General features: G+C 36.4%; 1 protein-coding gene across 1 annotated transcript in view; it reads right to left on the bottom strand.

Annotated features, from left to right (window-relative positions):
* The window catches only part of LOC128173340 (fibropellin-1-like), a 44,070-nt gene that overhangs the window by 11,508 nt on the left and 18,038 nt on the right, over nt 1-14,524 (bottom strand). Inside the window, exons 5-10 of the mRNA XM_052839035.1 lie at nt 13,702-13,815; nt 12,466-12,579; nt 8,729-8,842; nt 7,493-7,606; nt 3,822-3,935; nt 2,591-2,704 (exon numbers count right to left, since the gene is read on the bottom strand). Coding sequence (XP_052694995.1) covers nt 2,591-2,704; nt 3,822-3,935; nt 7,493-7,606; nt 8,729-8,842; nt 12,466-12,579; nt 13,702-13,815 — 684 coding nt within the window. The remainder of the gene's footprint in view (nt 1-2,590; nt 2,705-3,821; nt 3,936-7,492; nt 7,607-8,728; nt 8,843-12,465; nt 12,580-13,701; nt 13,816-14,524) is intronic.

Below are 14,524 nucleotides of genomic sequence, written 5' to 3'. Positions count from 1 at the left end.
TTGCAGTTCTTGCTGGGGGTTCATATAAATAATTCGTTTATTTGAAATATTGTCAAAACATTTCGCACCGTCATCGAAATTAGGCACATTTTTACCTTTAAGGCTCGATTTACACAAAATCGAGTCAATCGGTAGGTTTCCCCCAGCAAGATTCACAGTGGTACTTATTTTCTCTCCCGATTTCACGTAAAATATACTAAGATTGTTTTTATCTTTCACTTGTGCCAAGCCGTTTTTTATATGCACATACATATCACCATTCATTAGATTACACGTAGCAGGGGGAGTCTCAAAACCATTAGTTTATGAATAGTTATTTACCTATTACGAAGCTTTAAAACTGTTGATATTTTTATACTCCATATCGATGATATTGAATTTAGTATCACTAGTATTTACAACAGTGTCTATGTAAAGGAATGAAGCGGTTTTATTATGCACAATGAATATCACTTATTACGTTACGATACATTCCCTAAGAACGATCGAAAGGAATGCAGATCGTGACGTCTAAGTTAACTATGACGTCATATCTTATGAAGTACAGACAAGTGACTTTTTACATATCGCTGTGAAATTAATCGGGCAGCCTTAACATAGCCGCGTATGTAAAACTTCGACCCCCAATTGTGGCCCCACCCTACCCCCGGGAATCACGATTTTCACAACTTTGAATCTTCACTACCTGAAGTTGCTTCCACACAAGTTTCAGCTTTCCTGGCTGATTAGTGTCTGAGAAAAAGATTTTTAAAGATTTACTCTTTATATTCCTATGTAAAACTTCGACCCCCCATTGTGGCCCCACCCTACCCCGGGGGTCATGATGTTCACAACGTTGAATCTACACTACCTGAAGTTGCTTCCACACAAGTTTCAGCTTTCCTGGCTGATTAGTATCTGAGAAGAAGATTTTTAAAGATTTACTTTATATATTCCTATGTAAAACTTCGACCCCCATTGTGGCACCAACCCTACCCCCGGGGGTCATGATTTTCACAACTTTGAATCTACACTACCGAAGAATGCATCAACACAAGTTTCAGCTTTCCTGGATGATTAGTTTCTGAGTAGAAGATTTTTAAAGATTTACTCTATATATTCCTTTGTTAAACTTCGACCCCCCATTGTGGCCCCACCCTACCCCCGGGGATCATGAATTTCACAATTTTTAATCTACACTACCTGAGGATGCTTTCACACAAGTTTCAGCTTTCCTGGTATTATGGTTCATGAGAAGAAGATTTTTGAAAATTTCTCGAAATTTTTTATGAATTCCTTATTATCTCCCTTTGCAAAAGTGCGTGGTCCTTAATTTTCACAACTTTGAATCCCCTTAGGCTTAGGATGCTTTGTGCCAAGTTTGGTTAAAATTGACCCAGTGGTTCTTGAGAAGATGTTGAAAATGTGAAAAGTTTACAGACAGACGGACATACGGACAGACGGACAGACAGACGGACGACAGACAAAATGTGATCAGAATAGCTCACTTGAGCTTTCAGCTCGGTGAGCTAAAAACATTTAATACGTGTGTGTATAGAATCATACTATATCAGCATTTTACCCTGACTTGGATTATTAACCCTAAACCCGGAGGTCATAAAATGTTAAAAATTATGTAAAAAAGTTTTGTTGTCTTTCTTAATATACAGTCAGTTTCTACTCAGTGTCAGCACGTGAAAAGAAGATTTTTTAACATTATGTGCAACGATACTAAACTAGCATTTTTGCATGGACCTAGAGGTGAAACCCATAAATTTGAACAAATGAAAGTTACAATTTTTGTAGCGGTATGAATGCATTATTTTAAGTAGATTTTCTTAGATACGCAGAGAAAAAGTAAAATATTATAAACGGTCAAACTTAGCAAATTTGGTCCTGCCCATAGGCAATCAAAGCAAAGAGTCATAAAATGTACAATTTATGATGCATCATGCCACATTTTAATAGAAACGGCCAAAGTAATTTTTTTTACGAAGTTATAAACGGGCAGATGTTAACGCACGGCGAGCGTCGCATTAACACGGACGACGACGGTGAAATACTAATTCTAATAAGTAATCAGAGTGCCTGAAGTGACCTAAATTTGAAAATACCTGATGTACTCTACAACACTTCCTTCTATTTGAATGTTTGAAAATAAGGTATAATTACAAATACGTCAAAATCAAATAAAGCTTATGAATTTGTAAACCTTTTAAAAATTAGATCTGACTTCTTCTTTACAGAGAATATAAACGTCAAGCATGCCTGTATTGATATAAAAATGAAACTATATCCAACAAAAATAATCTACAAATAACAGTTTCTTTCTTTATACGTATGGAAAAGATAAAGATGTAATAACATGTTGGTATTTAAAAGTACGAACACTGTAAAGATAAGTATCGATTGAGAGAGATAATGACAAACATGAGAGAGGAGGGCAGATACACAGAAATAGCAATCAGAGTTGATAAACATCAACTTAAATTAAGAGAGTCGGAAAGAAACACAGAAAAAGAGGAGCAAGGCATACATATTTATATTGATAGAGGGAAAAAAGAAATATACATTAATATTGATAGAGGGAGGAAGAATAATATACATTCACCTTCATTACAGAGTGCCCCTGTGAATCCACCAGCGCATGTACACGTGAAAGATCCATCGCTGTTGCTGCATATTCCTCCGTTTTGACAAGGATTGTCAAGACATTCATTGATATCTAAAAGTTATGATTTTTACCTGTTATATCATCCATAATAAATGCTAGAAAAACAATATTACATCAAAACTTTCAATGAAAAAATACAACACAACAACATCAATTAATACATTAAAATGCATGTAATAGTCCTCGTATTCAAAGCTGACATGAATTCATAAATACGCATTATTTCTCTTTTATCTCCGACTACCGCTATATTAGTTGTGTCTCATCGATACACACCCCCTATATAACTGCATTCAGGCATTCCATACACCCGAACCTTGGACGAAAAGACGTGTAGAAAAACGTATTGAACAAAAATAATATGACAACCACTAAACTTGCAAGGTATATCTAAGCGAACAACGAAGTAGACAGACTGAAACCAAGGTACATATACTTAAAAAATCCTCGATAATTGTAGACCGCTTCCTGTGTTGTTTCTGTTTAAACATCGCATATGCGCAAACCACACACTATAGCAGATCGAGCAATGTCAATAACAGGATGGATTTTAGAAACTGAGCTTTTTGTAGAAATCGATGGAACGATGTTACGTGTTACTTTCATGGATTTACTATTATTTAGCTACTGAGTTGGATATAGTTCCGCCAGGGTTTTCAAAAAGACGCATACGTTATGCATTCGTATGAACGGCAGACATGTTCGATATGCATAAGGGAGCGCAATCTGTGCAAAATGATACCTTGATACCTGGAAAATTCGTTTGAAGAATAAATAAAACTTTTTTTTATTGTTGTTTCCTTTATTCTTTATCACAAACATTTTACTACAATGTGTAGTTCATGCATTTACAAGTCCGTGCAACCTACATGCCTCGATCGGAAAGCGACCGACCGTAACTTTCTCAACTACTGTAGATACTCCAGTGGCAGTAGAGGAGCGATCGAAACTAATATGGCGAACAAATGATTTATGCATTCATATCAGCTTTAACATATAACAATTTTGCAAAGGAGAATTTGGTTTTAAGTTGGATTTCAAAAATTATCCTTATTTTAACGGAAGGAACATTTTAACAATTGCTGCCTCCACAACTATAGACATGCTTATTTTACATTTGATTTAAAAAAAACAAACGTGAAAATTTACGCATTTTATTGTCGTTTACCTTCATCACAAACTATCCCGGTCCATCCGGCGTCACATGTACAGTTGAATGAGCCGGGTGTGTTCGTACACGTGGCTCCGTTAAGACATGAGTCATTCTGGCACTCATCAGTATCTTGAAATGTATGAATGTTAAAATTAACTGGACGTGATTCATTATAATCATTTTGTCTCTTTTAAAAGAAAAAAAAAATCAATCAAGAGGTCCATGGGGCCACATCGCTCACCTGAGAAACAATGGGCGTTAAAAGATATTGTGCCATATAGACCATCGGTAAAATAACAAAAAAAAATATTGTAATGTATTGGAATTCTACACTTTTTTTGCATACAGGTAATTTTTGACATTGTACCTTCAATGAATACCATTTTTACATAGAATAAGAAAATCCTACGCAAGAAATAAAACTTAACATTTGGTAAGGGTTCACCGTTAACTTCATATTCCCCATTTTTTTTGTTCTGTGGGGGGGTCACGATTTTCACAACTTTGAATCTACACTACCTGAAGTTGCTTCCACACAAGTTTCAGCTTTCCTGGCTGATTAGTTTCTGAGAAGAAGATTTTTAAAGATGTACTCTATATATTCCTTTGTTAATCTTCAACCCCCCCCCCATTGTGGCCCCACCCTACCCCTGGGGGTCACGATTTTCACATTTTTGTATCTACACTACCTGAATATGCTTCCACACAAGTTTCAGTTTTCCTGGCTGATTAGTTTCTGAGAAGAAGATTTTTAAAGATTTACTCTATATATTCCTATGTAAAACTTCGACCCCCATTGTGGCCCCACCCTACCCCCGGGGGTCATGATTATCACAACTTTGAATCTACACTACCTGAGGATGCATCCTTACAAGTTTCAGCTTTACTGATCTTATGGTTCATGAGTACAAGATTTTTGAAAATTTCTCGAAAATTTTCATAAATTCCTAGTTATCTCCTTTGCAAAAGGGCGTAGTCTTCAATTTTCACAACTTTGAATCCCCTTAGGCTAAGGATGCTTTGTGCCAAGTTTAGTTAAAATTGGTTAAAGAATTACTCTTAATATTCCTATGTAAAACTTTGACCCCCCCCCCATTGTGGTCCCACCCTACCCCCAGGGAGTCACGATTTTCACAACTTTGAATCTACACTACCTGAAGTTGCTTCCACACAAGTTTCAGCTTTCCTGGCAGATTAGTGTCTGAGAAGAAGATTTTTAAAGATTTACTCTTTATATTCCTATGTAAAACTTCGACCCCCCATTGTGGCCCCACCCTACCCCCGGGGGTCATGATTTTCACAACTTTGAATCTACACTACCTGAGGATGCATCCACACAAGTTTCAGAGCAGCTTGTGGAGAAGGCTTAAATAGGCTTTGCCTGCTGCCCAATCCTATTATGTAAATATTATTTTGCATAATAAAATATGTTCAAATCAAATCATCCACACAAGTTTCAGCTTTCCTGGCTGATAAGTTTCTGAGAAGAAGATTTTTAAAGATTTACTCTATATATTCCTTTGTTAAACTTCGAACCCCCATTGTGGCTCCACCTTACCCCCGGGGATCATGAATTTCACAATTTTGAATCTACACTACCTGAGGATGCTTTCACACAAGTTTCAGCTTTCCTGGCTGATTAGTTTCTGAGAAGATTTTTAAAGATTTACTCTGTATATTCCTATGTAAAACTTCGACCCCCAATTGTGGCCCCACCCTACCCCCCAGGGGGTCACGATTTTCACAACTTTGAATCTACACTACCTGAAGTTGCTTCCACACAAGTTTCAGCTTTCCTGGCTGATTAGTGTCTGAGAAGACGATTTTTAAAGATTTACTCTTTATATTCCTATGTAAAACTTCGACCCCCCATTGTGGCCCCACCCTACCCCCGGGGGTCATGATTTTTACAACGTTGAATCTTCACTACCTGAAGTTGCTTCCCCACAAGTTTCAGCTTTCCTGGCTGATTAGTATCTGAGAAGAAGATTTTTAAAGATTTACTTTATATATTCCTATGTAAAACTTCGACCCCCATTGTGGCACAAACCCTACCCCCGGGGGTCATGATTTTCACAACTTTGAATCTACACTACCGGAGGATGCATCCACACAAGTTTCAGCTTTCTTGGATGATTAGTTTCTGAGTAGAAGATTTTTAAAGATTTACTCTATACATTCCTTTGTTAAACTTCGACCCCCCATTGTGGCCCCACCCTACCCCCGGGGATCATGAATTTCACAATTTTTAATCTACACTACCTGAGGATGCTTTCACACAAGTTTCAGCTTTCCTGGTATTATTGTTCATGAGAAGAAGATTTTTTAAAATTTCTCGAAAATTTTTATGAATTCCTTATTATCTCCCTTTGCAAAAGTGCGTGGTCCTTAATTTTCACAACTTTGAATCCCCTTAGGCTTAGGATGCTTTGTGCCAAGTTTTATTAAAATTGGCTTAGTGGTTATTGAGAAGATGTTGAAAATGTGAAAAGTTTACAGACAGACGGACAGACAGACAGACGGACAGACGGACAGACAGACTGACAGACGGACGACCGACAAAATGTGATCAGAATAGCTCACTTGAGCTTTCAGCTCGGTGAGCTAAAAATATTTAATACGTGTGTGTATAGAATCATACTATATCAGCATTTTACCCTGACTTGGATTATTAACCCTAAACCCGGAGGTCATAAAATGTTAAAAATTATGTAAAAAAGTTTTGTTGTCTTTCTTAATATACAGTCAGTTTCTACTCAGTGTCAGCACGTGAAAAGAAGATTTTTTAACATTATGTGCAACGATACTAAACTAGCATTTTTGCATGGACCTAGAGGTGAAACCCATAAATTTGAACAAATGAAAGTTACAATTTTTGTAGCGATATGAATGCATTATTTTAAGTAGATTTTCTTAGATACGCAGAGAAAAAGTAAAATATTATAAATGGTCAAACTTAGCAAATTTGGTCCTGCCCATAGGCAATCAAAGCAAAGAGTCATAAAATGTACAATTTATGATGCATCATGCCACATTTTAATAGAAACGGCCAAAGTAATTTCTTTTACGAAGTTATAAACGGGCAAATGTTAACGCACTATGAGCGTCGCATTAACACGGACGATGATGGTGAAATACTAATTCTAATAAGTAATCAGAGTGCCTCAAGTGACCTGAAATTGAAAATTCCTGATGTACTCTACAACACTTCCTTCTATTTGAATGTTTGAAAATAAGGTATAATTACAAATACGTCAAAATCAAATAAAGCTTATGAATTTGTAAACCTTTTAAAAATTAGATCTGACTTCTTCTTTACAGAGAATATAAACGTCAAGCATGCCTGTATTGATATAAAAATGAAACTATATCCAACAAAAATAATCTACAAATAACAGTTTCTTTCTTTATACGTATATAAAAGATAAAGATGTAATAACATGTTGGTATTTAAAAGTACGAGCACTGTAAAGATAAGTATCGATATAGAGAGATAATGACAAAGATGAGAGAGGAGGGCAGATACACAGAAATAGCAATCAGAGTTGATAAACATCAACTTAAATTAAGAGAGTCGGAAAGAAACACAGAAAAAGAAGAGCAAGGCATACATATTTATATTGATAGAGGGAAAAGAGAAATATACATTAATATTGATGGAGGGAGGAAGAATAATATACATTTACCTTCATTACAGAGTGCCCCTGTGAATCCACCAGCGCATGTACACGTGAAAGATCCATCGCTGTTGCTGCATGTTCCTCCGTTTTGACAAGGATTGTCAAGACATTTATTGATATCTAAAAGTTATGATTTTTACCTGTTATATCATCCATAATAAATACTTGAAAAACAATATTACATCAAAACTTTCAATGAAAAAATACAACACAACAACATCAATTAATACATTAAAATGCATGTAATAGTGCTCGTATTTAAAGCTGACATGAATTCATAAATACGCATTATTTCTCTTTTATCTCCGACTACCGCCATATTTGTTGTGTCTCATCGATACACACCCCCAATATAACTGCATTCAGGCATTCCATACACCCGAACCTTGGACGAAAAGACGTGTAGAAAAACGTATTGAACAAAAATAATATGACAACCACTAAACTTGCAAGGTATATCTAAGCGAACAGCGAAGAAGACAGACTGAAACCAAGGTACAGATACTTAAAAAATCCTCGATAATTGTAGACCGCTTCCTGTGTTGTTTCTGTTTAAACATCGCATATGCACAAACCACACACTATGGCAGATCGAGCAATGTCAATAACAGGATGGATTTTAGAAACTGAGCTTTTTGTAGAAATCGATGGAACGATGTTACGTGTTACTTTCATGGATTTACTATTATTTAGCTACTGAGTTGGATATAGTTCCGCCAGGGTTTTCAAAAAGACGCATACGTTATGCATTCGTATGAACGGCAGACTTATTCGATATGCATAAGGGAGCGCAATCTGTGCAAAATGATACCTTGATACCTGGAAAATTCGTTTGAAGAATAAATAAAACTTGTATTTTTTTTATTGTTGTTTCCTTTATTCTTTATCACAAACATTTTACTACAATGTGTAGTTCATGCATTTACAAGTCCGTGCAACCTACATGCCTCGATCGGAAAGCAACCGACCGTAACTTTCTCAACTACTGTAGATACCCCAGTGGCAGTAGAGGAGCGATCGAAACTAATATGGCGAACAAATGCTTTATGCATTCATATCAGCTTTAACGTATAACAATTTTGCAAAGGAGAATTTGGTTTTAAGTTGGATTTCAAAAATTATCCTTATTTTAACGGAAGGAACATTTTAACAATTGCTGCCTCCACAACTATAGACATGCTTATTTAACATTTGATTTAAAAAAAACAAACGTGAAAATTTACGCATTTTATTGTCGTTTACCTTCATCACAAACTATCCCGGTCCATCCGGCGTCACATGTACAGTTGAATGAGCCGGGTGTGTTCGTACATGTGGCTCCGTTAAGACATTGGTCATTCTGGCACTCATCAGTATCTTGAAATGTATGAATGTTAAAATTAACTGGACGTGATTCATTATAATCATTTTGTCTCTTTTAAAAGAAAAAAAAATAAATCAAGAGGTCCATGGGGCCACATCGCTCACCTGAGAAACAATGGGCGTTAAAAGATATTGTGCCATATAGACCATCGGTAAAATAACAAAAAAAAATATTGTAATGTATTGGAATTTTACACTTTTTTTGGCATACACGTAATTTTTGACATTGTACCTTCAATGAATACCATATTTACATACAATAAGAAAATCCTACGCAAGAAATAAAACTTAACATTTGGTAAGGGTTCACCGTTAACTTCATATTCCCCATTTTTTTGTTGGGGGGGGGGGGGGGGGGGGAGGGGGGTCACGATTTTCACAACTTTGAATCTACACTACCTGAAGTTGCTTCCACACAAGTTTCAGCTTTCCTGGCTGATTAGTTTCTGAGAAGAAGATTTTTAAAGATTGACTTTTTATTCCTATGTAAAACTTCTACCCCATTGTGGCCCCATCCTACTCCCGGGGATTATGATTTTCACAACATTGAATCTACACTACCTGAGGATGCTTTCACACAATTTTCAGCTTTCCCGATCTTATGGTTCATGAAAAGAAGATTTTTAAAGATTTATTCTTTATATTCCTATGTAAAACTTCGACCCCCCATTGTGGCCCTACCCTACCCCCGGGGGTCACGATTTTCACAACTTTGAATCTACACTACCAGAGGATACTTTCACACAAGTTTCAGCTTTCCTGGCTGATTAGTTTCTGAGTAGAAGATTTTTAAAGATTTACTCTATATATTCTTTTGTTAAACTTCAACCCCCCCCCCCCCCCCCATCGTGGCCCCATCCTACCCCTGGGGGTCACGATTTTCACAACTTTGTATCTACACTACCTGAATATGCTTCCACACAAGTTTCAGCTTTCCTGGCTGATTAGTTTCTTAGAAGAAGATTTTTAAAGATTTACTCTATATATTCCTATGTAAAACTTCGACCCCCATTGTGGCCCCACCCTACCTCCGGGGGTCATGATTTTCACAACTTTAAATCTACAGTACCTGTATCTTGATGCATCCACACAAGTTTCAGCTTTCCTGATCTTATGGTTCATGAGAACAAGATTTTTGAAAATTTCTCGAAAATATTCATAAATTCCTAATTATCTCCCTTTGCAAAAGGGCGTGGTCTTTAATTTTCACAACTTTGAATCCCCTTAGGTTTAGGATGCTTTGTGCCAAGTTTGGTTAAAATTGGTTAAAGAATTACTCTTAATATTCCTATGTAAAACTTCGACCCCCCATTGTGGCCCCACCCTACCACCAGGGGGTCACGATTTTTAAAACTTTGAATCTACACTACCTGAAGTTGCTTCCACACAAGTTTCAGCTTTCCTGGCTGATTAGTGTCTGAGAAGAAGATTTTTAAAGATTTACTCTATGTATTCCTATGTAAAATTTCGACCCCCCCATTGTGGCCCCACCCTACCCCCGGGGGTCATGATTTTCACACCTTTGAATCTACACTACCTGAGGATGCATCCACACAAGTTTCAGCTTTCCTGGCTGATTAGTTTCTGAGAAGAAGATTTTTAAAGATTTACTCTATATATTCCTTTGTTAAACTTCGACCCCCCATTGTGGCTCCACCCTACCCCCGGGGATCATGAATTTCACAATTTTGAATCTACACTACCTGAGGATGCTTTCACACAAGTTTCAGCTTTCCTGGCTTATTAGTGTCCGAGAAGAAGATTTTTAAAGATTTACTTTATATATTCCTATGTAAAACTTCGACCCCCCATTGTGGCCCCACCCTACCCGCGGGGGTCATGATTTTCACAACGTTGAATCTACACTACCTGAAGTTGCTTCCACACAATTTTCAGCTTTCCTGGATGATTAGTATCTGAGAAGAAGATTTTTAGAGATTTACTTTATATATTCCTATGTAAAACTTCGACCCCCATTGTGGCACCAACCCTACCCCCGGGGGTCATGATTTTCACAACTTTGAATCTACACTACCGGAGGATGCATCCACAAAAGTTTCAGCTTTCCTGGATGATTAGTTTCTGAGTAGAAGATTTTTAAAGATTTACTCTATATATTCCTTTGTTAAACTTCGACCCCCCATTGTGGCCCCACCCTACCCCCGGGGATCATGAATTTCACAATTTTTAATCTACACTACTGGAGGATGCTTTCACACAAGTTTCAGCTTTCCTGGTATTATGGTTCATGAGAAGAAGATTTTTGAAAAATTCTCGAAATTTTTTATGAATTCCTAATTATCTCCCTTTGCAAAAGTGCGTGGTCTTTAATTTTCACAACTTTGAATCCCCTTAGGCTTAGGATGCTTTGTGCCAAGTTTTATTAAAATTGGCCCAGTGGTTATTGAGAAGATGTTGAAAATGTGAAAAGTTTACAGACAGACGGACAGACAGACAGACGGACAGACAGACAGACAGACGGACGGCAGACAAAATGTGATCAGAATAGCTCACTTGAGCTTTCAGCTCGGTGACCTAAAAACATTTAATACGTGTGTGTATAGAATCATACTATATCAGCATTTTACCCTGACTTGGATTATTAAACCTAAACCCAGAGGTCATAAAATGTTAAAAATTATGTAAAAAAGTGTTGTTGTCTTTCTTAATATACAGTCAGTTTCTACTCAGTGTCAGCACGTGAAAAGAAGATTTTTTAACATTATATGCGACGATACTAAACTAGCATTTTTGCATGGACCTAAAGGTGAAACCCATAAATTTGAACAAATGAAAGTTACAATTTTTGTAGCGATATGAATGCATTATTTTAAGTAGATTTTCTTAGATACGCAGAGAAAAAGTAAAATATTATAAATGGTCAAACTTAGCAAATTTGGTCCTGCCCATAGGCAATCAAAGCAAAGAGTCATAAAATGTACAATTTATGATGCATCATGCCACATTTTAATAGAAACGGCCAAAGTAATATTTTTTACGAAGTTATAAACGGGCAGATGTTAACGCACGGCGAGCGTCGCATTAACACGGACGACGACGGTGAAATACTAATTCTAATAAGTAATCAGAGTGCCTGAAGTGACCTAAATTTGAAAATACCTGATGTACTCTACAACACTTCCTTCTATTTGAATGTTTGAAAATAAGGTATAATTACAAATACGTCAAAATCAAATAAAGCTTATGAATTTGTAAACCTTTTAAAAATTAGATCTGACTTCTTCTTTACAGAGAATATAAACGTCAAGCATGCCTGTATTGATATAAAAATGAAACTATATCCAACAAAAATAATCTACAAATAACAGTTTCTTTCTTTATACGTATAGAAAAGATAAAGATGTAATAACATGTTGGTATTTAAAAGTACGAGCACTGTAAAGATAAGTATCGATATAGAGAGATAATGACAAACATGAGAGAGGAGGGCAGATACACAGAAATAGCAATCAGAGTTGATAAACATCAACTTAAATTAAGAGAGTCGGAAAGAAACACAGAAAAAGAGGAGCAAGGCATACATATTGATATTGATAGAGGGAAAAGAGAAATATACATTAATATTGATGGAGGGAGGAAGAATAATATACATTTACCTTCATTACAGAGTGCCCCTGTGAATCCACCAGCGCATGTACACGTGAAAGATCCATCGCTGTTGCTGCATGTTCCTCCGTTTTGACAAGGATTGTCAAGACATTCATTGATATCTAAAAGTTATGATTTTTACCTGTTATAACATCCATAATAAATACTAGAAAAACAATATTACATCAAAACTTTCAATGAAAAAATACAACACAACAACATCAATTAATACATTAAAATGCATGTAATAGTCCTCGTATTTAAAGCTGACATGAATTCATAAATACGCATTATTTCTCTTTTATCTCCGACTACCGCCATATTAGTTGTGTCTCATCGATACACACCCCCAATATAACTGCATTCAGGCATTCCATACACCCGAACCTTGGACGAAAAGACGTGTAGAAAAACGTATTGAACAAAAATAATATGACAACCACTAAACTTGCAAGGTATATCTAAGCGAACAACGAAGTAGACAGACTGAAACCAAGGTACAGATACTTAAAAAATCCTCGATAATTGTAGACCGCTTCCTGTGTTGTTTCTGTTTAAACATCGCATATGCGCAAACCACACACTATGGCAGATCGAGCAATGTCAATAACAGGATGGATTTTAGAAACTGAGCTTTTTGTAGAAATCGATGGAACGATGTTACGTGTTACTTTCATGGATTTACTATTATTTAGCTACTGAGTTGGATATAGTTCCGCCAGGGTTTTCAAAAAGACGCATACGTTATGCATTCGTATGAACGGCAGACTTATTCGATATGCATAAGGGAGCGCAATCTGTGCAAAATGATACCTTGATACCTGGAAAATTCGTTTGAAGAATAAATAAAACTTGTATTTTATTGATTGTTGTTTCCTTTATTCTTTATCACAAACATTTTACTACAATGTGTAGTTCATGCATTTACAAGTCCGTGCAACATACATGCCTCGATTGGAAAGCAACCGACCGAAACTTTCTCAACTACTGTAGATACCCCAGTGGCAGTAGAGGAGCGATCGAAACTAATATGGCGAACAAATGATTTATGCATTCATATCAGCTTTAACGTATAACAATTTTGCAAAGGAGAATTTGGTTTTAAGTTGGATTTCAAAAATTATCCTTATTTTAACGGAAGGAACATTTTAACAATTGCTGCCTCCACAACTATAGACATGCTTATTTTACATTTGATTTTAAAAAAACAAACGTGAAAATTTACGCATTTTATTGTCGTTTACCTTCATCACAAACTATCCCGGTCCATCCGGCGTCACATGTACAGTTGAATGAGCCGGGTGTGTTCGTACATGTGGCTCCGTTAAGACATGGGTCATTCTGGCACTCATCAGTATCTTGAAATGTATGAATGTTAAAATTAACTGGACGTGATTCATTATAATCATTTTGTCTCTTTTAAAAGAAAAAAAAATAAATCAAGAGGTCCATGGGGCCACATCGCTCACCTGAGAAACAATGGGCGTTAAAAGATATTGTGCCATATAGACCATCGGTAAAATAACAAAAAAAAAGATTGTAATGTATTGGAATTTTACACTTTTTTTGGCATACACGTAATTTTTGACATTGTACCTTCAATGAATACCATTTTTACATAGAATAAGAAAATCCTACGCAAGAAATAAAACTTAACATTTGGTAAGGGTTCACCGTTAACTTCATATTCCCCATTTTTTTGTTGGGGGGGGGGGGGGGGGGTCACGATTTTCACAACTTTGAATCTACACTACCTGAAGTTGCTTCCACACAAGTTTCAGCTTTCCTGGCTGATTAGTTTCTGAGAAGAAGATTTTTAAAGATTGACTTTTTATTCCTATGTAAAACTTCTACCCCATTGTGGCCCCATCCTACTCCCGGGGATTATGATTTTCACAACATTGAATCTACACTACCTGAGGATGCTTTCACACAATTTTCAGCTTTCCCGATCTTATGGTTCATGAAAAGAAGATTTTTAAAGATTTATTCTTTATATTCCTATGTAAAACTTCGACCCCCCCCATTGTGGCCCTACCCTACCCCCGGGGGTCACGATTTTCACAA

Source organism: Crassostrea angulata, chromosome 2 (assembly GCF_025612915.1).
Source record: "Crassostrea angulata isolate pt1a10 chromosome 2, ASM2561291v2, whole genome shotgun sequence".
Classification (NCBI taxonomy): domain Eukaryota; kingdom Metazoa; phylum Mollusca; class Bivalvia; order Ostreida; family Ostreidae; genus Magallana; species Magallana angulata.
The sequence above is the reverse complement of the archived record's forward strand: the minus strand, read 5'-3'. Positions and strand labels throughout refer to the sequence as shown.